The sequence below is a fragment of the Bombus pascuorum genome, chromosome 2 (assembly GCF_905332965.1).
Source record: "Bombus pascuorum chromosome 2, iyBomPasc1.1, whole genome shotgun sequence".
In the NCBI taxonomy this organism is placed as follows: domain Eukaryota; kingdom Metazoa; phylum Arthropoda; class Insecta; order Hymenoptera; family Apidae; genus Bombus; species Bombus pascuorum.
The window spans coordinates 5,568,586-5,591,548 of record NC_083489.1 but is presented as its reverse complement, the minus strand read 5'-3'; the positions used below and the strand labels follow the sequence as shown (position 1 = coordinate 5,591,548).

The window sequence follows — 22,963 nt, the reverse complement described above, 5'->3', positions numbered from 1 at the left end:
AGGAAACAGGAGTTGAAAATATTTATAAACCAGAGACAATTTACGACCATTCGCAACGCAACGGTGACCTTCTACGCTGGAATTGTATTTTGTTTAGAATCGCTACCACTATACACATAACGAGGTCATGCGATCCCCCCTCTCCAAGCAGCGTCTTCTTCTCTTCGGCGTGCGGTATGTCAGAAACTGCTTCGCGACGATATTGTTTCACGGATTATAAAACGTTTACCGAGCCAATGGAAATTCACAGAATAGTTGTCCATATTATCAAAAACGATTATATTAAGGTTCAGGACAAAGACCGGTCATACGAACTGATTAGAAAATATATGTAGAAGCGACAAGATATTTATTGCAAACATGCACTTAGTAACTTAGCACACAACGGGAATAGTGGTTTTAAATAAACGATCAATGCTAGAGATGATCTCATTAAATACTGTAGTTTCTTAATATAATTAATAATTGACCGTTTAAATACTTTCACGGTCTTTGCGAAATGTATACTTGCAACAAATATTCTGTAACTTCTATATCTATACATTTTCAGACAGTTAACGCGTCACCACAAGGAAAATTATATTAGAGTTAAGGCCAAAAATTATGATAACCGAGCTATTTGACCATTATAAACGATTCAACGCGGGCAAATATTTAATAATTTAATAACAAATTATTCAAAATATCTTAAACTTATTCAATGTTTTTATCAAAGTGTAACGATGATAATCTATCTTGTCGAAGAAATACATTTTTGTCACTTAAAACGTAATAGCATATAGTCTGACCAACGAGACGAGACAATAAACGCAATTTGATTGCTGCAGCTGCAACTTTTGGCTGGCGACGCTGCAACTTTAAATTTCACAACTTTTTTGTACAACTCGCATAATATGTCCATAAAAAGTTTCTTTAAATATCCAGGTACTTCCATGAGTCGCTGTGTGTCTATTTCATAAAATATATTTTGCTACTCCATGTATAACTGCATTCCAGCAACTGCAAATTATCGAACGATGAGCGAATCATCCGAAATTCGTCAGATTCGTCTTATTTGAAACTCATCGAAGTCCGTCAGCCGTGAAATTCGCCAAAAGTTAATTTCTCGCGAAATAAAGCAAAGGACGATCATTTTATGTCGCCGTTTCGAGACGTTTCGTTTCGTGGACCTCGCAATGAAAGAATTATCAAGGACGCACGAATGGCCCACAAGGTTAAGCCTCATCGTTATTCTATTGCGATACGATGTTCTCGGCACGATCGACGTCAATTTAAACGAGCTGGAATATTTAGCCGCACGTCTTAATCCTTTCGAGTGTCGACGCTTGATAGCTGCGCTTCATTATATTACTTACGATCTACCGAACAATCTCGCAGCTGCTGGTAAATCGGCCAATGATCGAATAGAATACAATAGCGACTATATCAATTCTTATTGGAAGAAATATATTGTAATTGTAAAATCAGTCGAAAATTGAAGTATATCCATCTCAAGTGGTATAATGAAGAGATTGATAGACGCGTCAAGAAACATAAGCTTTAATTTCAATCGAGATTTATTTATTAACTTCTTCGATTCTTTCTATTGCTTCTGGGTGGGATTCGAGTCGGGAGATTGTTATAACTAGATCGTGAGGCGAATATTTATTTATTTTATGCGTATACGAAACCGCGTAGAATGTACATAATACTTAAAAATACAGAGTATAGTCCCGTGTAGCATCGGACACGTAAAAACGATAAAAAGAGTTCGTATAAACGCATACGTTATTTGACTGCGTTTGCGAGCTATAGCAAATTTTATATTTGCAATAAATTTCCCGTTGACAGCGTCGAAATACTTCGCGAGAGAATCGAGCAAGGCTTCCAGGAAATCAAAACGATACCTGGAGAAATAGGAAGGATAAGACAGTCAATGGGTAAAATGTCGCTGGACTTGTGTTCGAATGCAAGAAGGGCATTCTCAACATCTTTTGTAAAGTTATGCAGATATAGTTCGTTAAAACTCGTAACTCGGAAAGTAGGTCAAATGGGGTATACGAACTTCTTTTTATTGTTCACGTGCAGAATCTATCGCCAAAGTAAGTTCCCGATGCTATGAGACACCCTGCATTTAAAATATCCAAGGTAGATATAGTATAGTCTGGTTCGTTATAATACTTAGCGAGTGATACAAACTTCTGCTTGTGTTTCAGTTCTTTAATCGTGTTTATAAAGATGTAAATTTGCATAAACATCAGCAACTTAGTTATGATTACGTTCGTATTTACGATAAACTATCTGCTTGTTTTAATCCAAGATAATTCTGAATTATATTTCGAGTCAGTTGAAAGTACTTCAATAACGATTATTCTAAAACAGCATATTGTGTATATTTAATATTATATTATAATACTAATACTAATTAATTATTATATTTACTATATTACTATATATTATGATATTAGTATTATAATTATGCTAAATATAATAACATTATATGTTATACTTCTTCCATTAAAAATAATAACTTTTTTAATGGCTGATAATACTATTGATAATCTTGCGAGGAAGAACGTAACGTGGACGACGATATTCCTTGCATCCGCCATCTGTTGCACTGGAATAGTTCTCCAGCTGAAGGCAAAGGAAACACTCACGAGGTTTTAACACACAGACTTCGTCAAATAAATCGAAATGATCTGGCAGATTGGTTAGGAAAATCCTCGTTCGTGCAAATAGGGAAAGACCTCGACAGAGCACTGGTAAACACGTTCGATGAACTCGTCAAAGAAGAAACGGAATTACCGTAAGTTGCGTGTAATCGTATCAAGATGAACGACTCGATAATCTTGATGAAATTTTTCGATTATCGTTTAAATAACGATACGATATCGGTTAAACAAATTTTTCCTTCGATAGAATAAAACACACCTTAAGTCTCGCAAAATATAAATACGAAGTTCTTTTTCTTCATCTAAATAAAAATTCCATTTAGTAGGAAGAAAAATTCCCTCTATAATACTATCATAATGTAGTTTTATACTTTATTTTAAGTAGATACTATTCCGAAATTATTTTCGTATTTTACAATTAACTTGAGAGTATTAATTATACATTGTTTTACAATCTTGAACATTTAACGTATCATTCTTCAAAAATATGAGTTGCCATCACCTCTGTCTATTTAATAAAATATATTGTTTCTTCAAAAATAAAAGCATCATAGCCATAAACAGTCTTGATAGTCGGTACATTTGCATTTATCGTTTCAAATTTCACAGTCATCCAGTAACGCTTGAACCATTCAAACGCCATGAAGAAGAAGATCCTTGGTTACAAATTGATGTTATTCTCATGGCAATCTTATTAGGACTGCTAGGAACCCTACTAACACTGATATGTTACACAGTATTGCAAAAGATCAGACAGCACTTTCGCAAAACCAAGTACAAGTACGATTATTATTCGATTATCATTTGCCGCATATTTTTGCCGTGTTATAGATACCAGTAACAAAAATTGTCCATTTGTTTCGTGTTTCGTTTTACACAATCGCAGGATGTGCAAAAAAATGGGGAAAATACTTTAATATAGTATAATACTCATGAAAACAAGCAAAAAAAGGTCTTAATAAACATGGGTAGAAAAAGCATTAATTTCAATGCTACGAGATATTTTTCTCAATAAGACATTACCTCTACGGTATATAATCAATATGCCTCTCGTTCATTCAACACACACTTCGACACGTTTTTTCATACAATTGTGTACACGACGACATATCCTGCCATTTTTCTAATCTTTCGGCAGTGTTCGATTCGTTGTATCAACACATTTCACGAAGCAACTACTGGTTTACTTATATACTATACCTTTATACATTAAGCGATAACTATGGAACGGATGGTTTTTCAACCCATATATATTAAGACATTTTTCCTTGTTTTCACGAGTATTATATGCTCCTAAAGCTTTTCCCCGACTTTTTTTTATACACCCTTTATATACTCGTGCTTAATTTACAGAAAATTAAAGCAGCAGGAAAGTGAAGACGAAGAATATAAAGTGCAAAGAGAAAGAAGAAAGAAGAAATACACTACTGAAGCAAGCAGTGTAGCTACTGATTATATACATCCAGATAGCGATAGCGATACAGATGCTGATTAAAAAAAATCGTTTAGTGGTTATACACTTGCTATATCATATCTTCGCCTTCGAATATTTTTGAAAATAAGGCATCGATCGCTTTGTCCCAAGCGACTTCCACTTCGGTGGTAAATTTCGATCCAAACGCGTCTCTCATTGCGTCCATCACCACTCCTTTCAAATCCTGAAATGTAACATAATGATAGTATGTAACGACCGAGTAATAAATAATAATAATATAGAACATGTACGAAACATTTCATTTGTAAAATAATGTAAAGGCAATATCCTGTATTATTCAAATTTTTGTGTCTGAATCACGATCTCATTTTAATTTTTGATTTTTTAAAGTATAATAAATTTAATTTCTAATAATTTTGCTATTCGAGATACTTTTAAGTTTAATGTTTTAGTAGAATCTCTAGCAAAATATTGACGCATATACATAACAATCATTTCATTTTTCTTTCTCAACCTTAAATTTGTTAACGACAAAAAGATACAATTAGGTCAAAAATAGCTCTTATCGTTAATTATTTTGAAGAGAAGATCAAACTTTAATCCCTAAGCTTGTTATATCACATCGATTATGAAGATTCAAGTCACTAAATCTTATTACCTACAAACTGCAATATTTACTGACACGATTCAAGAACCATTGCAGTACTCTGTAATTCTATAATACTTGAAAATTGAAACACGTTAACCTCGCTATGTTAACCTTAACGAGAGTATCTTTCGTCTTAAAGACATTACCAATAACCTATCACCTTTTATACTCTGCAGTATTAAATTCGTTGACGATTATCGATTTGTACAATCTAAAAATCTTCGATATTTAATCAAATAATTAATATGGTAGCTAATAATTAAAAAATTATCGATAACAAAATTTATTAATGTATTGATATATAACATTATATCATTAATATTAAATGATTGAAGAAATAATCGATATTGAATTATTTCTATCTGAAAACGCTTAACGTTCTATCTTACTTCGGTTGTCGATACAACGTCAGTCTTGGTCTTGAAGCTATCATTATCAACGCGAACAACCTTGCTCGTCACATCTTAATATCCGGAAGTCTGCAAGCTATCGTTGATGCATGTTAAAACCATCCAAGACTTCCGGTTGCAAGTTTTGACCTTGTAGAAAAATGTTTCGTCAGCGTCGTTTCAGTTTCAATGCATTTAAAGTAGCAGTCTTAGCGAACTGATATTTTCCTCCCATTTCTTACAGTCAATAGTAATAATATTGTATAATTTTTCGGTGTAACGATAGACTAATTTGTTTTTAATAGTTAATGGCTTAAAAAAGCAAAATGAGGAATATACTTGGAAGAAAGAAGAATTATTATATCAAAAAAGGAGTAATTATTTCATAGTATCTCATCCTATGCGATAAAGTCGATCAAACTGAAAATTAAAATTTTAACAAAATGTGTTGATATGGACGAATAAGTCAAATTGTGATTGATTCTATCATCTTCTATTGATCATCCATACTTCTGCTGTTACGTATACATATAGCGATAATGATGTCATATGATATTCTGCGATAAATGATGACTTTAAGGTTTTATCTCTACCGAAGGAACATCGACGACTATCAATTTGCGCAATTAATCTAATCGAATCTTTATATCTGATACATAACGATAATATTGTAAGAAATATTTTCGCAATATTGAACGGCAATATATTTGGAACTAGAACTAAGATACACGTATAGCTCAAGAGCAATATTTATAATACATTGCACTATATCATGCGCTTATTAAAAAGTTCAAGAGGTAAATTAAAAAAAAAAAAATTTGTGTTTTTGATCTTAGTACACGGACACTTTAGACAAAGATAATAATTGTTTGAATAATTTTAATTATTTCATTATCCTCAAAATTTAATTTATTCTACGTTATTGTCACGCGTCAATCTCTATGTTATTTAATAACAATACGATAAATATTTCACCAATTACATTTAATAAATAAATTATTAATAAGGAAATTCATAAGTTACACAATTAACGTTAACAAGATTAAGAATAGAAAGCTTGATCGGATATATAGTAGTTAAAAATAAGAGACTTACAATAAACTCTTGTCTGCCCTGACCACGTCGTCCATGTCTCTTGCCAGTAGTATGCAATATCGCATCCATTAAGTCAACATCGTCCAAAGCATCGATCGCATCGTTCAATGTACTCATAATACCCTGACAATGAGCGTGAAACTTTTTATTGCCTACTAAATCATCTGCCGGAATATCCTTAAACGGAGGGAAAGCTCTATGATGCTGAGGAAATCTTTTAAAGTAACTGAAACAAAATAATCCCGTATACTTATACGTGATACACGCTTCATCGGACAAGAATTTCCATATTAAAATCGTATCACATTATCTCCTATATGGTAGTATTAATATTTCAAAGATCAATATTTTATCTTATCGTTAACATAGTGATTGAATTTCGACTCTAACAAGTATTGCAAAATGTTACATCACATAATTAGCGCCAAAAAAAAAAAGAAAAATGATGCAATACGTATTTATATACATTGTCTTACCTTATCATAATATCTACGCCAACTTTTACCGAATTAGCACGCAATACACCCCATGTTTCTCTTATAATTCTCTTTTCCTTATTAGTCAAACCAAGTTTCGGATCTACGACATCATCGTCTGGATTGCCAAGAAAGTAGGTTAGCATAGAACCCATCTTAAAAGGTGCCTCGTACTTTTTTCGTTATCAACTTAGTCTGCTTACGACCTTTCTATCAACACACTGTAGTTGGAATTTATTGTATTATATAACTTCATTATCATAGTATAATCCATTTATTACAGCGAGCATTTATTGTACCTTCAAAATTGTATACTATAACACTACACGTGTCACATGTATTCCAGCGTCGACTGAAATATTGCTAGTAATAAATTGCTACTAATAAAAATCAAGTAACGTACTACTTCGTCTTTTTTTTTTTGTCTCTGATCATGCAGATAGATGAAGATGTTGATAATATGTAGTCGTTTATTTCTACTGATGACTGGAAGAGTTGCTTGCGTAACGGTAACTCGAAAACGACTGTTCTTTGGGCCGAAGTACATGCTGCTTTAAGTGGACTAGCCCACTGATAATTATCGTTAAAGGTAAAAATAGCAGGAACCAACTTTCAGTTTCTCACGTACGATTTTGTAATAGCGAATCACATCAAAGAAAAATGCTATTCTGTGCGAATACCGAAATATTTTAGAAAATAGCTTAAGAGCTAATAGCTCTAGAGCTATTTCTTTTAATATAAATGACTGTTTGTAGCGTTTATAAAAAATATATGAGGACTGTTAAAACTGTGTGTAGAAAATATTAAAATATTATTAAAATATTATTGAAGTACCTGTGGAATTTATAAAGTAAATGTATTGTGCTAAATATAATATAATAATCATTTGGCGATAGTCCTAATAATTGTGAACATTTTAATACCTATTACATAACAAATTTAATATGCTATTATATAACTATACTATTATGTAACAAATATTAATATCAATAAAACAGAATTCTGGTATTAACGATATGTATGTTCTATATGCTCTGAATTGTGTTACAATTAACTAAATTAACAGTTTCAGTGATTTCTTATAATTGCTTATACTTCACTATCAGGAAAAGATAAATTAAAACAATATTGTTTTAAATCAAATTAATTTCGATGTTACGTACAAATAGAATAACTTCTTTGAGGATGCTAATGTATTGCTTAATACTATTATACTTAATAATAGAGTAAAAATAATACGCCTTGTCCAATAATATAACTATCATGCTTTTTTTGCTGCAGCACAATCTGAGCAATTATTAAATTGAACATTCAAAAAATTCAACTATAATTCGTTCTGAATAAAGAAGTGATTTTATTTAAATCTGCAAGCAAATGAATTACGTACACTAATTTTATGCCGAAACGTATATATTGATTTTTCCGTTTAAGTCTTCCTGACTTGAAAGAACGGAGTTATAGTTATAAAAGCATAAAATTAGCACGTAACAAGAAATCTCGGCGTAACTTTTTAAAATATATTGTATATACCCAATGGAAGAGAATATATAGCAATAACTAATATGGTTGACCTGGAAATATTTAATTATCATAAGAATATAATTTCAAAATTAATTAATTTTGTAAAATTATGTAGGCTTATGATTTATGACACGACAATCGCTATTGAAAGCTAGTTAATATTTCAATTTCTTCAAACTTTTATTTACAACTTTTCTGTTTGATAATTAATCCTGCCTATGGAATATAGCAAAATGAATATTCTCGCTTCATAGAGAGTCTCATTAAATTACTACCCATGTCGATGAATTACCCTAGGGAATGACAGTTTTCATTTGAGATAAGAACGTCTAACATCGAAGACGATGTCACCTATCCAAGAATTATATCTGATAGATAATGATAGATTATTAATATAAAAATTAACGTAGTATATAAAATATTACTGATAATACTACTGAGTATAACGATACAGTGAAACAGCTCATTCTACTATAATAAACAATATTATCTAAGCAAAAAGTAATTGATAATTTTATTGTCGGTTATATCTATCATATATATCATAGACAATGATGTAAACGCTGGAAAAGGGAAACCAATTGATATCGCGAATATACAACTTTGCGAAGATCGTCGTTGCTTCTTGTGTGGAAAAATATCCTTATCTGATTTTGAGTAATCGAGAAAGTTTATAAAGTGGATAGATCGTAGCAGTTAGTATCAGATGTTTAACGTGTCTCAGAATTACACCAATGTTTTAATAGTGTCCAATCTTTCCAGCCCTTAACAAGTTATATATTGTTTTACTTACAATATTTTGTAGCAGGTGAGTAATTATTTCTTACATTAACATTTTCGAGTGATCGTGCGTCTCTTCGTATACTTCCAATAGCGTTTCGTTTTGATAGTATTTTCGTTTCATCACGCTCTGTAATGTTTAATATTGAATTGCGATGCTGGACGGATGTGAAACTTGTGCAGAATTTCCAACGTTCCACCTTCTTCTTCTTCTTCTACAAACGGTGCGCTTCGCTTGTAATGTAAATGTGAATAGTCTTCTATAGAACTCTAGATGACACTTGACCCCTCTACTTATCCTGGAATTCAGTGCTTTTGATTGCACGCGAAAAATACGCGTCCCACCTGGTTAGATCGGCATCGTACAAGTATTATGACACAATTTGTACTTAGTTTAATTATCTATCCGCTGTGATCGACCACGCTCGATCACCTGTTAGTCAAATTGCTCTTTCTGGAATATTTATTAAAGAAGCGCAACTTAGTTCGATGATACCAAAAGATAAATCTTGTTTCCGAAGAAGAGACGTAAATTGAAATATGGTTATACTCTAGATGTGATAATAAGAAAGATGACAATTTTATTATCTTTAATGGTATGAGATTTGTACTAAACACACTTGCAAAGCCCCGAAAATTACTTGCTAACGAAGAAGATATAGTCATTGTACATAATGTAAGATGTATAAAAAAAGAAATATTTTGTATATTTCCTTTGGAGTCGTTGCGTGTTTAAAAAATTATAATCTTTGAGAAATCAAAAGTCTAAAAATTATAATTCTTCTACTGCGAAATAGAATTTTGTAATTTAAAACATAAATAATATCTAAATTTACGGACTCATTGCGTAATAAGTACGGTTGCATTATATCTATCGGATGAACGGATAAAATAAAACGAAGACAAAAACAAAATGCAAGAATGTGAAAGAAGAAAAAGTGAAATAAAAGATTTATACATTTGGTCTAATAAATTGACGTGCAACTTTAATTCAAACATTCAATGGTTCAACATGCGTTACATGAAGTCGAAAATAATAAAATAATATAAAACCATGTCCATATATACATGCATTATACGATACGTTAACATTAGTGTGCGCAAAAATCTATTAAGTGTTGAAGATATAAACGTATATATTTCTGCGATATTCACGGATAATTTGTGAAACATTTTTTTCCATTTTCATCCGACGTAGCTCTAGTGATTGTAACTGTGCAAACATGTAAAATAGTGCGTTTTATGTACAACATTTAATTCTTAACAACTATTATGGAGATTCGTTATTTAGGGTTAATTATATCGACGAGATTCATCTTTTTCGAACGCGTTCGATCGTTTCGTCCTTCAAGAAGCGAAAACCTGATATATCTTCGCAAATACCCCTTCCAAGGTTTTGCTCCACGCCTCGGCCACTTCCGGTGTGTATTGTTTCCCTAGTGCTTGAGAAAGCACCTTCAACACTACTCCTTTCAAATTCTAAAAATCGAGATCAAATATACGATAAATCGTCGATTTTTTCAACAAATTTTTATAAATCAGATTTATTCCACTAATAAATTTTTGATAAGCGATAAATAACATTTTATCGTTTGCCACGTACAATTATAGTTCTGAGAATTGTATAGCAGAGTTTTCTATCGAGAGAAACGTTCATCATTAGCACGTTGACCGCCAGTCGAATTTTATACAGTATCTCGTTCTATAAACCGCAATAGTTTAAAATATATTACTTTGTAACATTCAATTTTCGTAAAATACGATATTGTATCTACGCGTCTGTTCCCTTACAATCTTATCTAAGTAGTTCACGTTATTGAAAATTTTTTAATTTCTGTGAAATTTATCTTATTTTAATCATTGTAAAAAATTTATTAACGTGAGTCACCGACGATTACCGTAGCAGTGAACGTGTTAAGACAGGATGTTTCGTCTATCTTAATGAAAGTTTTCGATCGTAATAAAAATCAATAAGTAGTTCTTTTCGCTCCTAAACGACACGAGCATAATTGCGTTGGATTTTTTACTGTTATTTCCGTACTCGTACCTCAAATTCTTCTTTCGTTTGGCCACGTTTTTTATGCCTCTCGCCCAAGCTGATTAGGCTCGCCTCCATTAATCCTGGGTTGTGCAGGGAATCGATAACACTATTTAAGGCCGTAATTACGCTGACACAATGAGCTTGAAACCGTTTATTAGCCGGTAATTCGTCCAACGGAACGTCCGCGAAGGCGCTAAAGTATCGCTGATATTCTGGGTATGTTTTAAAGAATCTGGAAATAATTACCGGATAGTCGAGTTTCGTTATCGTCAAAATATTCAAATCGACGTTAAATTTTATAAGCACTATACGAAAATCACATAGGAAACATATGATAGATTTATCATATCCATTTTTATCGGTTTTCTGACCTTTATATCGCTTGATGGCTAAAAAGAGGCATTTCGATATGGAATAATTGAGAAGGAGAATAATCTAATAGAATTGAAAATATAAACCCGAAAATAGGCGATAAATCGATATTTTGTAAGCAACTGAATGATATTAATTTAATTGTTGCGTTCATTTAAGATTAATCTGTATAACTAAAGTTATTAATATCTTTTTTATGTTCCGAAGGTTGGCAAAATCAAGTGCAACGACAGTCTTGATATGAAATTGACTAATTCTAATTGCTAACATATTGAATATTGTATAAAACGCAGCAAATGTGAATTATTACGTTTCTCACCTATTGCATGCGTAATTTTAAAGAAATGTCTATCGAACTTATCTGCTGTTTGAAGAAACAATTTATCGCTATTTATATCAGAGAATTAACATATTATCTTAATAGCGTGTTATTAACGTCGATTTTTGTTTGCATCAATTAAAGCAAGTATTACAGAAGCTTTATAAGAAAAACAGTAATTAAAGAGATGAAATAAAAGTAAAATAAATGCGTAGCATTGAGATTCCGTAAGATAAGTCAGATCAAACAAGCTGAAAGTTAAAATCGTTTAAATAAAACGAAGAACAGAGTTATACAAATATTTTGTATCGAAATTAAAACGAGAAAAAAGAAAGAAATGACATAAAATATAATGCGAAGATTTTTGATAGTTTATCTCTTGACGAAGGTTATCGATAATTTAGAAAAAAAAGTCAAGAAAAAAAAAACTATAAACTCAATAAGCTTACAGATAACTATAAACTATAATCAACACGCTGTTTATTCAGCTATATTTTTATCGATTCAGTAGTTTTCCGAAATGTATCTTCTTCGCTTTCTTAGATTCGCAACAGTTGACTAAAAGATATGTATCACTTACGTGGTCATCACGGCAATCCCGGAAGCCACCTCGTCCTTTCTGATAACGGCCCACGTGTTCTGCACTAATTTCTTTTGCTTCTCCGTCAACCCTGTAGCTTCATCGATTCTGTTATCGTCCGATGACGAGATTCCGAAAAAACGAAGGAACGTTTCCATGTTCGATGGCCGGATATCGTCGAAAAAGAACGAAACCCTTCGCAGAAAGAGGATAATGATTTTCGTTTCCCAAATCGAAAGGAACCACTGTATAAGTGGTGAGATGGTACGCGGTTCCACGATATGACATTTCGTTTAAGAAACGATGAATGAAAAATGAAAATAAGAACGTGACAGAGGGTCTGAATGCACGTTGAATAAATCGATTCGATGTCTAGATCACGTCATGATCGCCGGTTATCAGTGTGCAAGCGGTGCACAATTACCGTAATTCTGTATGATATGTCACGTGCCACGTACTGTCGTTTCAATTCGCTCAATCGCTGACACGGTTGGACGACGACTACTCGTTCTTCGAGTCCGACTGACGGCACTGCCTATGTATCTAATGCTATTTTAAATCCACCCCCTCCGCTTGATCGTCGCTATGTACTACTAATACCACGCGGTTAAATGATTAAAGAATTAAACCTCTTTACACGATCTGCAACCAACTGGTTAAGTCGGTTAACCGATTCGACTAGTTAACGCTTATGGTCACTGAACTCCTCGCTCGTTCACCGAACACCAATAACGTTCGATCGTTCGATCCTTGCTGCGAGTGGCTTGGTGACGACAACCGCAACGAATGCCCCTACTTCGTCAGACCCTAAATTGATTTACGATCGTGCCACCGGCATCCGGTTAATTAATTCATATCGAGTTATCTCGATATGGTAAACTCGTTACTTTTAATCGATTAACCTTGCGCTACACGTTGCCGCAATGCATCGACGATACATGCGCCAGTTGCTCCGCCAGATAAATGTTCCTTGTACACGCTTCCTTTTTGCTTTTTATATCCTTTTTGCCTTTGATATCCCTACCCTACTTTTAATGCATCCCTTTCATCGATATTCGTTTTTCCTTGTTTACTATCTAGGAAAAGTTATCCGAGCTAAGTAAAGTACTTTTTATAACTCTATATAGGTTCTGCTTTTTCGGTTGTGAATAAGAACGCGAATTGTCACGAAGATTCAATACTTATTACGAATATCTTAAGGGTACGACAGAAGAAATAAATAAAAAGAATTAAAAAATTAAAGATCGAAGAACAGAATACACATAGATATTTAAACAAGAAGACTTGTTACAAGAGATCAGAAAAATAATAAACGTGACAATTACGAGCATAAGAAATTATGACAGAAACATTCCAAACGACTTGAAATACTCACACCAAGATAACGTACTTTAAAATTCATTAGGAATATTATTCTGTGATACAGACGCGATTCATTGCCAGTCTAAGAACGAGCCAATGATATAATATAATATAGCACAACGTAACATAATATAACGTAAAACAAAAAGAAAAACATCAAGATGAACCGGAACGTTAGTGACCGAATTTCCTGCAGGATCGTTCATTTAAAATTGGAACCTGCGCCCGTAAGACAGGTAAGAATGGCAACAATGTAACATGTACTCTCACTACCAAATCATGTGTCGATACATCTGCCATCTATGAGCTGTCCCTAGAAATATAGGGTTATAAACATAGTTGTATTCAAATTAATTTCGAAACTAAGATCTTTAACCGTTTTAAAGCTAGTTTCTTCAAATATGAATTCCCTGAGATGTTTTGTCGTGCACTTCCCTTTGTTGAAAAGACTTATTTACTTTCCTTGGTTCTATTCGTAGCAGACCGGTCCAAAGTCAGATAACAGCGGCTAACTTGTCGAATGTCATTGTTACCTTTAAGTTGCAACGCGTGGAAGAAAATATTTAATATGTTAACAGTGAAAAATACTGAACAAAGTAGGAAGAAGATCAAAAGTTATGATGTGGACACGTTTGCTTACACGAAAGCTTCGTGAGCACGCAGGGAGATGAATGCTCGCTTCTCTTTGTGTTACAGAGTATAGAGAAAGGCGATCGTCTTCTCTACCACTTGTGACGTCAAATTTAAAGTTATATGGCGACAACTAAAACCACTTTGTGTTCCCGCCTATCATCACATGTACATGTTACATCGTTGCCATTCTCATCTGTTCTCACATGCGCGGTTTCCAATTTAGGTGGATGATCCTGTATAATCCTGATCATAATTTTTCCCACTGACATCACTCTACGAACTATATTAGACAAACCTAATCGTTTAAAGCTCTTATAAAATTTCCATATAGGATACAAGGAGCTATATATTTCGATAAATGTCGGAAAGTCAAAAGGCTAAAAAGTGTTCTATTAAATGACGACGATGAACGATAAAATCATTGTTACGTTTAAACCTTTGACAAATGTCTAGTACAAATAAGAAATTGAGGATTCTTAAAACGACATGATAACGATGAAACAATGACGACGATTATGATGGAACGTGATGTGATTGATAAACATATTCCTCGTGACAAATACGGGTTGATGTGCACCTGTCAGGTGGCAAAATTGCGACATCATTTTAATTGCTTCGCATGAGATTCACGTACAATAAGAAAAAGATGAAAGCTAGTCATGTCACATAATCATTTCGAAATATGTCGCCTTCCATACATGGGAAAATCGTCAACTCGGTCGATTTGTCCTGTTTTATATTGCTAGCGATTGAATCGAATTTCAAGTTGCATAAAATAATGAAAAATTTTGTTTTGCAGACAGGAAGGGAATAAAATCTCTCAACGAGCATGATGGACATAGAAGTCGATTTAGAAAAAGTAGACGATGGTGCCGACGAAAAAGTCAAACCCGCCAAGGGGGACAATAGTAGAATTTATTTACAATTAATATCAAGCATTGTAGGTAAATATCCTTAATTAAAACATGTAAGACGAGTGGAAAAATTTTGTCGATTTTAAGCAATAAATGATTCGGTAAATCTCTCTCCACTTTAATGTTACCAATTATCATCGTTCAGAGATAGAATTCAATAAAGGATCGATAAAAATATAGGCAGAATTTTTGTACTCGTATAATAGTCTATTAACATGATAATAGCGAATATAGGTATACGTTTAACTATATAATCGTAATATTGTCATCGATTTCATATTATTTAGCAACCAGAGACGATGAAAATATGCAGCTTCCGGAAGATTTTCGAATCTTGGATCTTAAAATTGTACCAATTTTCTACTGTATATGTGCACATTATGAATATATTTTGCATATAAAGCAATTTCCATGAAAAAGTAGTGTCTGATGATTCCAATCACAAACGCTATTTATCTCATCTTGTCATGAAAATCCTGTCGAACTTTGCTTTTTAATAATAATCATTATCATTATCATTATATACTACAATATGTCGCAAATTTTCTCAATAGCACAAATGAATGAGATAATTACATAATTAAGAATGAACTATTGATAAAATAACGATCTCGTTAAATTCTTCAAAACTTCGACCTCCTTTATTTCTAGTTCATTTGAAATTATCCGTACAGTCCATGAAAGTCTTGATGAAAATTAGTATAAAATTATAGTATACTTTGAAGATCACCTAGAAATGGAAATGGACATAATTTCTTGCATAATTGAAAAGTTTATACGAGTGATAAAATCTTCAATTTGGGAAAACTGTATATTAAAACACGCTAGATATTCATAAGGGCTTGGAAGTTCATAAGAAAAATTATGTATCATTTTCTGCTTGTTATCTTCCTTTTGGAAAAAGAAAGCAATGCACTTATACCACTTTTCCACTGAGCCTCTCAATTAGTGTAATCTGAATGTAATCGAGAAATATAATATATATCTTTTGTTTTTATTTTCTTTAAGTCAACCTAACACTACTGGCTTCTGGAATATGTTTCTCTTGGTCGGCAATTGCTATAGAACAATATGAAGACCTACAAAATGTCGACAATGCAGGCTGGGTAGTTGTTGCGTTGAATATTGGTGCCATCTTCGGACCTATTCTATCTGCATTACTGCTAAATCGCATCGGCAGGAAATGGCTCATCTATGCAACGAGCGTCCCATTTATCGCCTGTTGGATACTCACGTATTTTGAAAAATCCTGGCTGTATCTTTTCGTGGCAAGATTCTGCGCTGGTATATCGGTCGGTATCTCATACGCCGCAGTCCCACTGTACATCGGAGAACTGGTAGAGACAAAAATTAGAGGAGTGAGCAGCTCGATGATGCCTGTGATGCTTCATTTGGGATATATGTTCGTATACGGCGTTGGTCCGCATATGGATAAAAGGGTAATTATTTCAGATTTTCGACTAAAATGTTATGAAATCATTATGGAATCAAAACAAATTGTTAAAATAATAATCACGCGAAAATATGACTTTATCGTCTTAAGTAGATGAAATCTACGAGTACAGAAAATAACGAAAGAGAGAAATATAATGTTTGTAAATTTGTACATGAACATTGATAAAAATGTTGAAAAGAATCAGTGATCAAATTCTAAACGATAAAAATCGATAGATATTACATATTTCAACTTAAGAGTAATCATAAACGAGACAATATATATATATATATATATATCGTATTTTACACTTGTTTCAGATATTCTCATTGATGAGTATAATACCAACAGCCATATTTCTATTAACTGCTATATGGTTACCGGAATCGCCTTATTATTATTTAATGAAAAATAAGGAAAAATGTGCCGCGCTAACCTTGGCATGGCTAAGACGTAAGAATGACAATAATAACGAGATAGAGGAAATGAAGAAATCGGTAGAAACGGAAAAACAGGGTGGCTACAAGAAATTATTTATGGTGCCGGCACACAGGAAAGCGCTTTTGCTCGTGTTATTGTTACTTGCGGGTCAACAATTTTCCGGATATATGGGCGTTTTATCTTACGCCAGCGTTTTAATTAAAAGTTTCCATGTAACTTTTGATAATAATTCCATTCTTCTGGTAATAAGTGCGGTGTCCATGATTACATGCTTAATGTCTTCGTTTGTAGTCGACAAACTCGGTAGGAAACCCGTTTTCCTGATATCGTCGTACGGTAGTTCGCTATGTCTTATGGTCATTGGAGTGTTTTTCGTCCTTGAGAAATTAGATATGGACGTTAGTAACCTCTCTTTGGTACCATTGATCGCGCTCATACTTTACATTATTAGCGTCGCATTTGGTTTATCCTCGATTCCAGCGATCGTCACCTCGGAGATTTTTTCAATAGACATGAAAAATTGGGCAACCATGACCACTAATGTTTACGGATCCGTACTCGGCATAATCGTGGGCAAATGTTACCAACTCGTATCAGATCATGTTGGAAATCACGTAATATTTCTCGCCTTTGCTATTATCGAATTTGTAATTGCTATCACTGCATCCGTCGTCATGCCGGAAACGTCGCGAAAGACTTTCGGACAGATTCAGGAAATTTTAAATAGAAGCACAGCTAAACATTCGAATAAGACGGAAGACAAAGAAGAGGAAACGAAATAAAAAACCTATGCATTCTATTTATTTAAACTTCTTCTGTGATTTTCATTACATCATTGGAACCCTATTTCAAACTGTTCAATTACCACGGGAAAGTGTGAGCGTCTCATATACGTTCATGCATGCAAATTTTTCAAACCTCTGGAAATGTTAACACGAAATAAATGAGTAGAATATTAAGAAAAAAGAATAAAAAATATTTTATTATATGCCAATACTAAATTTCAAACACCGAAATGAGTAAGATAGTGACGCATTCGTTTACGTTCTCTTGCCGTCTGGCTCACGATCTTTGCATTTGTACCTATAACGTAAGAATTTTATCTCGTGATTATATCAGTTGATAAAGAACTAAAAGGAAAATATGAAAATCAAATATGAAAATCAGATATGAAAATAAAGTATAAGAATATACGTATGTATATATAATATATATTTACTTTCCTGCAATTTTGCAGAAAATTGTTTTAAGTTCTGCGTAGTTGCCCCATTTAAATTTATCGGATCATTATTGCCATCACGGTCACTTTCCACCTTAAGGAAGAAGATATTACCAATACTGTGTCTATTTTTAACATTAATGCGTTATACATGTAAAATAATAAACTGTCATTTCTATAATAAAAGCGATACAAGCAAAGATTATTTGTCTACCTCCAGAATAAATTCCATCGGAGAAAATTTAGATTTAACGTTTTCTTCGATTTCTTGTCTTTCTTTGTTTCGTTTCGATAGTAACAACGAGATTCTTGTCGACTGGCTGATGCGACTGCTTCTTCTTCCTTTCAATAGTATGATCAAAAGAAAAAGAAAAAGATTGGAAAAACATTTTTAATCTCCTTAAAACTAAAATTAAAAACTATTCCCTTAAAAACTATTTACTTTACTGATTATATGTATATTCATAATTATGATTAATATTCATATATTACATACGTAACAATATCTGTAGCAGTCTTAAATCTTAAGTAGTAGAAATAGTACAGCGGAAAATTTCATAACTTGAAATATATTGCGTTACTTTGTCTTGGTTGATCCAACAACGTGTTGCTATCCGAACTTATGGCTATTTTTGGTGTTTTCGGTTTTATTTGTTTCTTACGATATAGTCTGTTGTTTTCCATAGACTTTTGATGAAAACTTCTTCTTTGAAAATTGCTTGCATTAGTATCATCCGTCGAATTTGTCAACAGATCTGCTTCCATCGATGCCCACATCGCTTTCCGATATTCCCAATATCGTTTACCATATATCCAATATTTCAATGGAAAACCATATACAGTCTGTGACTCTGGATCAGGTTTGCACACATAACACTATTTAAAATTTATTCTTAATTTTATACAAATTTAATATTCCATCCCTCAACAGGTTCATGAAATGAAGTTTTTTCTAAAACATATACTTTTCTTATTCCATTTCTCGTACGTAGTATTTGTGACATCCTTTCAACATAATTGTCCATAAGTTCTATCATTATCTCAATTACGTTGTTAGAATATTTTGTCTGAGTTGCAACATACTCCTCGGTCATTAAGTATGGTAACTCGCTAATTAACGCTTCCATTAGATCTGACATAAAGTTCTGTAGATGAAATATAATTTACATTATATAATATCTCTTCACCTATTTTATATGCACAGAATATAACGAACTGTGAGATCCTCGAACGTCAATCCCATGTCCTTGTGAACCATTGCGATGTAGCCAAGAAAATAATCTCTGCGAGATGGTTTATCGTAATAACTTATAAACAGAGCACATATGATGTCGCATATAGTAATAAATTTTTTTTTAATTATAGCTTCTTGAACGAATTCCGGAATTGATTCATCTTCGAAATACTTCACGTATTGCGGGTGATTTTTAAAAAGCCTGCGAGTTAGTATATTTCATATTTTATCTATTCAATAAATTTATATGTACTTGCATTTATAAAGATTACACTGAAACAGTTTATAATTACATAGTACAAATTGCAAATCCATAATGCGACGTATCCTTTTCCACGGCCAACCAAATTTCTTTTACTTTCTTGAAATCTTCGCATTCGTCTTGAACAGATAGTTGCGCATCGCAATCTTTAATCAGTTTTAAACCAGCAAACTTATAATTAAGGAAATTTCCCATTTCTTTGGAATTTTAAATACTCGAAGGTAGGGGCATATTGTGACACGTGTAATATTCGTACAAACTGAATATCGCGCTTAACACTGCTACGAATCTTGGGTATTTTTCAACAAATTGTATTCTCATTGCATAGAAAGATTCTCTAATGTTAAGAAAAATATAAAAAGAGGTTATCCTATGCGTGTTTCCTTATTATACTTTAATGCTAAAATTCCATTTTTGGAAGAAATTCATTTGAACAAACGAGAACACGATTCAATCGAAAATTTATATGTCCTTAGCTGCTTTCATTTGATAATGAAGGTAAACTACAATCATTAAAATTTAATACAATAATTGCTTATAATAAATTACAACATTTAGCAATTTCTACATTGAATAATTTTATTTTAGACACAATTTATTACATTAACATTGTATTTATAAATATAGATGTGTAAAAATGTAATTTTAGGTAGTAACTTTCCCTAACGTATCTGCATATTGAAATTCTGTACTATTCTCATACTCGCACATGTCCAATGCAATTACACAACTTTCTCGTACAACTCTTTTACTGTCGTTTAAATACTCATTTAAAATATCAAAACAATATGGAGTAGCAATAGAACCCAATGCTTCTGCACATTCGTGACGCACCATTTCATTTTCGCTTGTGTTCCTTAAAGAAGCTTCTAAATGTGGAATAGCAATCTCTTTCTGAAGTTGTCCAAGAACAAAAGCTATCTCATGTTTGAACAAAGCACTGGCTGCTTTTAAACCTAAAATTATAAAAACAATAAATTATAAAAATATAGCTGAAAAAGGAAAAAAGAATCATTATTATTTTATTTACCTTCGCTAAGAGCAAGAATACTGTCTGGAGTACATATATTTCTCAAAGAGAACATGGCTCTGTATCTTTCAAACAAAGAAACATTTTCATTTAAAAGAATCTCTTTTAACTTCTTCACATCAGTAATATCTGTTGGTGGTGCTGGGTCCACGGACATATAAGGACTTTTTTGCAAATTTGTTGAATGACTATTTAATTTTAACCATTGCAATCTGCATAATGCTAATTCACATGTTTCTGCAACCTCTGGTACACAATCTTTGCTGTATTCTTCCAATATTGGTATTACAGTAGGATCTCCAATTGCACCTAAAGCTTCGCCTATTATAAAGAAATATGTTACTTATTATATGTAATATACAGAATTTGACATAGAATAAAAAATAAATATATAGTACCTGCCTCATGACGGACCATTGGTTCTTGTGTAACGTCTTTCAATATTTCTATAAGAACTGGTATAGCACGGGAATCTTGCATTTGACCAAGACAATATGCAAGTTCGTGCTTTAACAAAACTGATTTATCGTTAAAGCAATTATTAATTTCTTGAATAGCTATAGCTCCACCGATATTTTTTAACGTAAATAAAGCACGAAATCTTTCTTTTAATGGTCGAGTTTGGTTATTTAAGATACGACCAATTGCAGATATTTGATTCTCATTTACTTGCAACATATTTTCAAGTTCTTAATGAAATTAATTGAAGATATAAAATTTTCTAATGTTTTATAAAATTTATTCCGTTATAATTACAATTGATGCCACTTTTTATAAGTTCTAAACAGAAAAGTATTATATGTACTAAACTGCTGTTATATAGAAGCATTTGAGGTTAAGTACCAAATTGAATAATGTGATATGATCAAAATTTCGCGGAAAAAATAAGAGGATATATGTATACACAGTGTACATCAATTAAATACTACAATATACGCATAAAATTATAATTCACGAATTATAACGCTATATTTAAAACATGGCACAGAGTAGAACAGAAAGAATTGGAACAATATTTACAAGGTAAAATTATTTTGCAGATGTTTATGGAATTTTAAGGAATATATTCTATATAAAAATTAAGAATTGTACCATTACATAAATTGTTTATTATCATATAGATTATTTTTGACGTTGTATATTATACACTTTACTATTTATATACAAAATTAGTGGCAACAATAAATATTTCCATTCTATTAAAAAATGATAAATGCGATAAAAGGTTAAAATTCAGTTATCTTGAAGTTCTCAGGATAAACAATTATCCTTAGGAAAACAATTTTATTTTAATCAATTACCATAGCTATACGAGAAAGTAATTTTTTAGAATTTCAAGGTAATTTTATTTTTCTAAATTATTTTTAGAATAACGTCACTGTTACGTTCAGATGTATTACATCCTAATAATTTACCAATATGGTATGAGGTATACAAAGCCTATCCTCCAAAATATGAACCAATTTTTAGTAGAAAACCATCAACAATGAATATACAAAAAATATTTTATGAGGAAGATGTTATAAGAGCGTAAGTAAAATTTCAAATTATATGTAAATAGTTGTAAAATTTATATTTATATTTGTAACATACATTTACATACATACATAACATACATTTACATTTCAAATGTGTAATTTTGTAGAAAATTTCACAAAGATGTATCGCTACCTATTATAGATATGAAAAAAGATAAGATTACCCAAACTCAAATCTTTTTTACTATTTATGATTGCTTATTACAGGTAACATAAAATAGAAATTCTATTAAACATAATGCTATATGACATATATAATTATATGACAATCAGATTACAAATTTATTCTAATCGTTATAGGGTGGTGTTAAAAAAGAAGATGCGTATAAGAAAGCATTGAAGAGTTATAAAATAATTTTTCAGACTCAAATGTTATCAGCAAGTATCACCACATCATCAAAGGAACCATCACACAGAAATATTGAACATAATAAAGAACAAAAAACATAAGAATTTGTATATATTGTATTTATAATGATATACTGAATAGAGAAAAATATAATATTAAATTAGATGCAAAATGTGGATTTAATCATCACTGTGCATACTATCTTGTTTTTGTTAATATTATATATGTTGTTAAT

General features: G+C 32.1%; 7 protein-coding genes across 9 annotated transcripts; 3 read left to right on the top strand and 4 right to left on the bottom strand.

Moving 5' to 3' along the window:
- The first annotated feature begins 1,175 nt into the window (after positions 1–1,175).
- LOC132904665 (uncharacterized) lies at positions 1,176–2,864 on the top strand. The gene is made up of 2 exons (XM_060955354.1): positions 1,176–1,383; positions 2,554–2,864. Exons 1-2 carry the CDS (start codon positions 1,176–1,178, stop codon positions 2,790–2,792), a joined length of 447 nt encoding a protein of 148 aa, XP_060811337.1. The 3' UTR covers positions 2,793–2,864.
- Positions 2,865–3,001: 137 nt separating this feature from the next.
- LOC132904708 (globin-like) lies at positions 3,002–7,246 on the bottom strand. Its single transcript, XM_060955420.1, has 4 exons — positions 6,998–7,246; positions 6,699–6,919; positions 6,223–6,448; positions 3,002–4,312 (listed from the first exon to the last, which is right to left on the bottom strand). Exons 2-4 carry the CDS (start codon positions 6,851–6,853, stop codon positions 4,178–4,180), a joined length of 516 nt encoding a protein of 171 aa, XP_060811403.1. The 5' UTR covers positions 6,854–6,919; positions 6,998–7,246; the 3' UTR covers positions 3,002–4,177.
- Positions 7,247–8,776: 1,530 nt separating this feature from the next.
- On the top strand, positions 8,777–17,905 carry LOC132904695 (facilitated trehalose transporter Tret1-like). Of its 2 annotated transcripts, none has more exons than XM_060955397.1 (4): positions 8,777–9,027; positions 15,110–15,250; positions 16,229–16,659; positions 16,976–17,905. In XM_060955397.1, the coding sequence occupies exons 2-4, from the start codon at positions 15,136–15,138 to the stop codon at positions 17,876–17,878; spliced, it is 1,449 nt and encodes a 482-aa protein (XP_060811380.1). In that variant the 5' UTR covers positions 8,777–9,027; positions 15,110–15,135; the 3' UTR covers positions 17,879–17,905. The 2 variants fall into 2 exon arrangements, with proteins under 2 accessions (XP_060811380.1, XP_060811378.1); XM_060955395.1 differs by having other exon boundaries at positions 8,778–9,027; positions 15,106–15,250.
- LOC132904706 (cytoglobin-2-like) lies at positions 9,959–12,962 on the bottom strand. 2 transcript variants are annotated; one of them, XM_060955419.1, is made up of 4 exons: positions 12,770–12,962; positions 12,312–12,506; positions 11,047–11,272; positions 9,959–10,478 (listed from the first exon to the last, which is right to left on the bottom strand). In XM_060955419.1, the coding sequence occupies exons 2-4, from the start codon at positions 12,467–12,469 to the stop codon at positions 10,347–10,349; spliced, it is 516 nt and encodes a 171-aa protein (XP_060811402.1). In that variant the 5' UTR covers positions 12,470–12,506; positions 12,770–12,962; the 3' UTR covers positions 9,959–10,346. The 2 variants fall into 2 exon arrangements, with proteins under 2 accessions (XP_060811402.1, XP_060811401.1); XM_060955418.1 differs by having other exon boundaries at positions 12,736–12,956.
- A 625-nt stretch (positions 17,906–18,530) lies between the features above and the next one.
- Positions 18,531–20,044, bottom strand: LOC132904699 (uncharacterized). Its single transcript, XM_060955403.1, has 4 exons — positions 19,843–20,044; positions 19,532–19,751; positions 19,281–19,460; positions 18,531–19,191 (listed from the first exon to the last, which is right to left on the bottom strand). The coding sequence occupies exons 1-4, from the start codon at positions 20,004–20,006 to the stop codon at positions 18,871–18,873; spliced, it is 885 nt and encodes a 294-aa protein (XP_060811386.1). The 5' UTR covers positions 20,007–20,044; the 3' UTR covers positions 18,531–18,870.
- Positions 20,045–20,364: 320 nt separating this feature from the next.
- Positions 20,365–21,519, bottom strand: LOC132904698 (deoxyhypusine hydroxylase). Its single transcript, XM_060955402.1, has 3 exons — positions 21,240–21,519; positions 20,842–21,162; positions 20,365–20,767 (listed from the first exon to the last, which is right to left on the bottom strand). Exons 1-3 carry the CDS (start codon positions 21,517–21,519, stop codon positions 20,457–20,459), a joined length of 912 nt encoding a protein of 303 aa, XP_060811385.1. The 3' UTR covers positions 20,365–20,456.
- A 203-nt stretch (positions 21,520–21,722) lies between these two features.
- On the top strand, positions 21,723–22,901 carry LOC132904710 (small ribosomal subunit protein mS23). Its single transcript, XM_060955424.1, has 4 exons — positions 21,723–21,864; positions 22,210–22,371; positions 22,487–22,586; positions 22,680–22,901. Exons 1-4 carry the CDS (start codon positions 21,821–21,823, stop codon positions 22,827–22,829), a joined length of 456 nt encoding a protein of 151 aa, XP_060811407.1. The 5' UTR covers positions 21,723–21,820; the 3' UTR covers positions 22,830–22,901.
- Positions 22,902–22,963: the final 62 nt, after the last annotated feature.

Bases quoted from the DNA above. Each gene is read 5' to 3' on its own strand.
- LOC132904710 (XM_060955424.1), top strand. From the start codon at position 21,821: ATGGCACAGAGTAGAACAGAAAGAATTGGAACAATATTTACAAG. The intron at 22,372-22,486 runs GTAAGTAAAATT...GTAATTTTGTAG, and splicing joins GAGGAAGATGTTATAAGAGC to AAAATTTCACAAAGATGTAT. The intron at 22,587-22,679 runs GTAACATAAAAT...TAATCGTTATAG, and splicing joins TTTATGATTGCTTATTACAG to GGTGGTGTTAAAAAAGAAGA.
- LOC132904708 (XM_060955420.1), bottom strand. From the start codon at position 6,853: ATGGGTTCTATGCTAACCTACTTTCTTGGCAATCCAGACGATGATGTC. The intron at 6,449-6,698 runs GTAAGACAATGT...ATTTTGTTTCAG, and splicing joins GGCGTAGATATTATGATAAG to TTACTTTAAAAGATTTCCTC. The intron at 4,313-6,222 runs GTAAGTCTCTTA...GTTACATTTCAG, and splicing joins AGGGCAGACAAGAGTTTATT to GATTTGAAAGGAGTGGTGAT.
- LOC132904665 (XM_060955354.1), top strand. From the start codon at position 1,176: ATGAAAGAATTATCAAGGACGCACGAATGGCCCACAAGGTTAAGCCTC. The intron at 1,384-2,553 runs GTAAATCGGCCA...CTTGCGAGGAAG, and splicing joins GAACAATCTCGCAGCTGCTG to AACGTAACGTGGACGACGAT.
- LOC132904706 (XM_060955419.1), bottom strand. From the start codon at position 12,469: ATGGAAACGTTCCTTCGTTTTTTCGGAATCTCGTCATCGGACGATAAC. The intron at 11,273-12,311 runs GTAAGTGATACA...AATTATTTCCAG, and splicing joins GGGATTGCCGTGATGACCAC to ATTCTTTAAAACATACCCAG. The intron at 10,479-11,046 runs GTACGAGTACGG...CTCGATTTTTAG, and splicing joins AAACGAAAGAAGAATTTGAG to AATTTGAAAGGAGTAGTGTT.
- LOC132904695 (XM_060955397.1), top strand. From the start codon at position 15,136: ATGATGGACATAGAAGTCGATTTAGAAAAAGTAGACGATGGTGCCGAC. The intron at 15,251-16,228 runs GTAAATATCCTT...ATTTTCTTTAAG, and splicing joins ATTAATATCAAGCATTGTAG to TCAACCTAACACTACTGGCT. The intron at 16,660-16,975 runs GTAATTATTTCA...CACTTGTTTCAG, and splicing joins GTCCGCATATGGATAAAAGG to ATATTCTCATTGATGAGTAT.
- LOC132904698 (XM_060955402.1), bottom strand. From the start codon at position 21,519: ATGTTGCAAGTAAATGAGAATCAAATATCTGCAATTGGTCGTATCTTA. The intron at 21,163-21,239 runs GTACTATATATT...TCTTTATAATAG, and splicing joins AATGGTCCGTCATGAGGCAG to GCGAAGCTTTAGGTGCAATT. The intron at 20,768-20,841 runs GTAAATAAAATA...TTATAATTTTAG, and splicing joins TATTCTTGCTCTTAGCGAAG to GTTTAAAAGCAGCCAGTGCT.
- LOC132904699 (XM_060955403.1), bottom strand. From the start codon at position 20,006: ATGGGAAATTTCCTTAATTATAAGTTTGCTGGTTTAAAACTGATTAAA. The intron at 19,752-19,842 runs GTAATTATAAAC...ACTAACTCGCAG, and splicing joins GGATTTGCAATTTGTACTAT to GCTTTTTAAAAATCACCCGC. The intron at 19,461-19,531 runs GTTCGTTATATT...TTTCATCTACAG, and splicing joins TGACGTTCGAGGATCTCACA to AACTTTATGTCAGATCTAAT.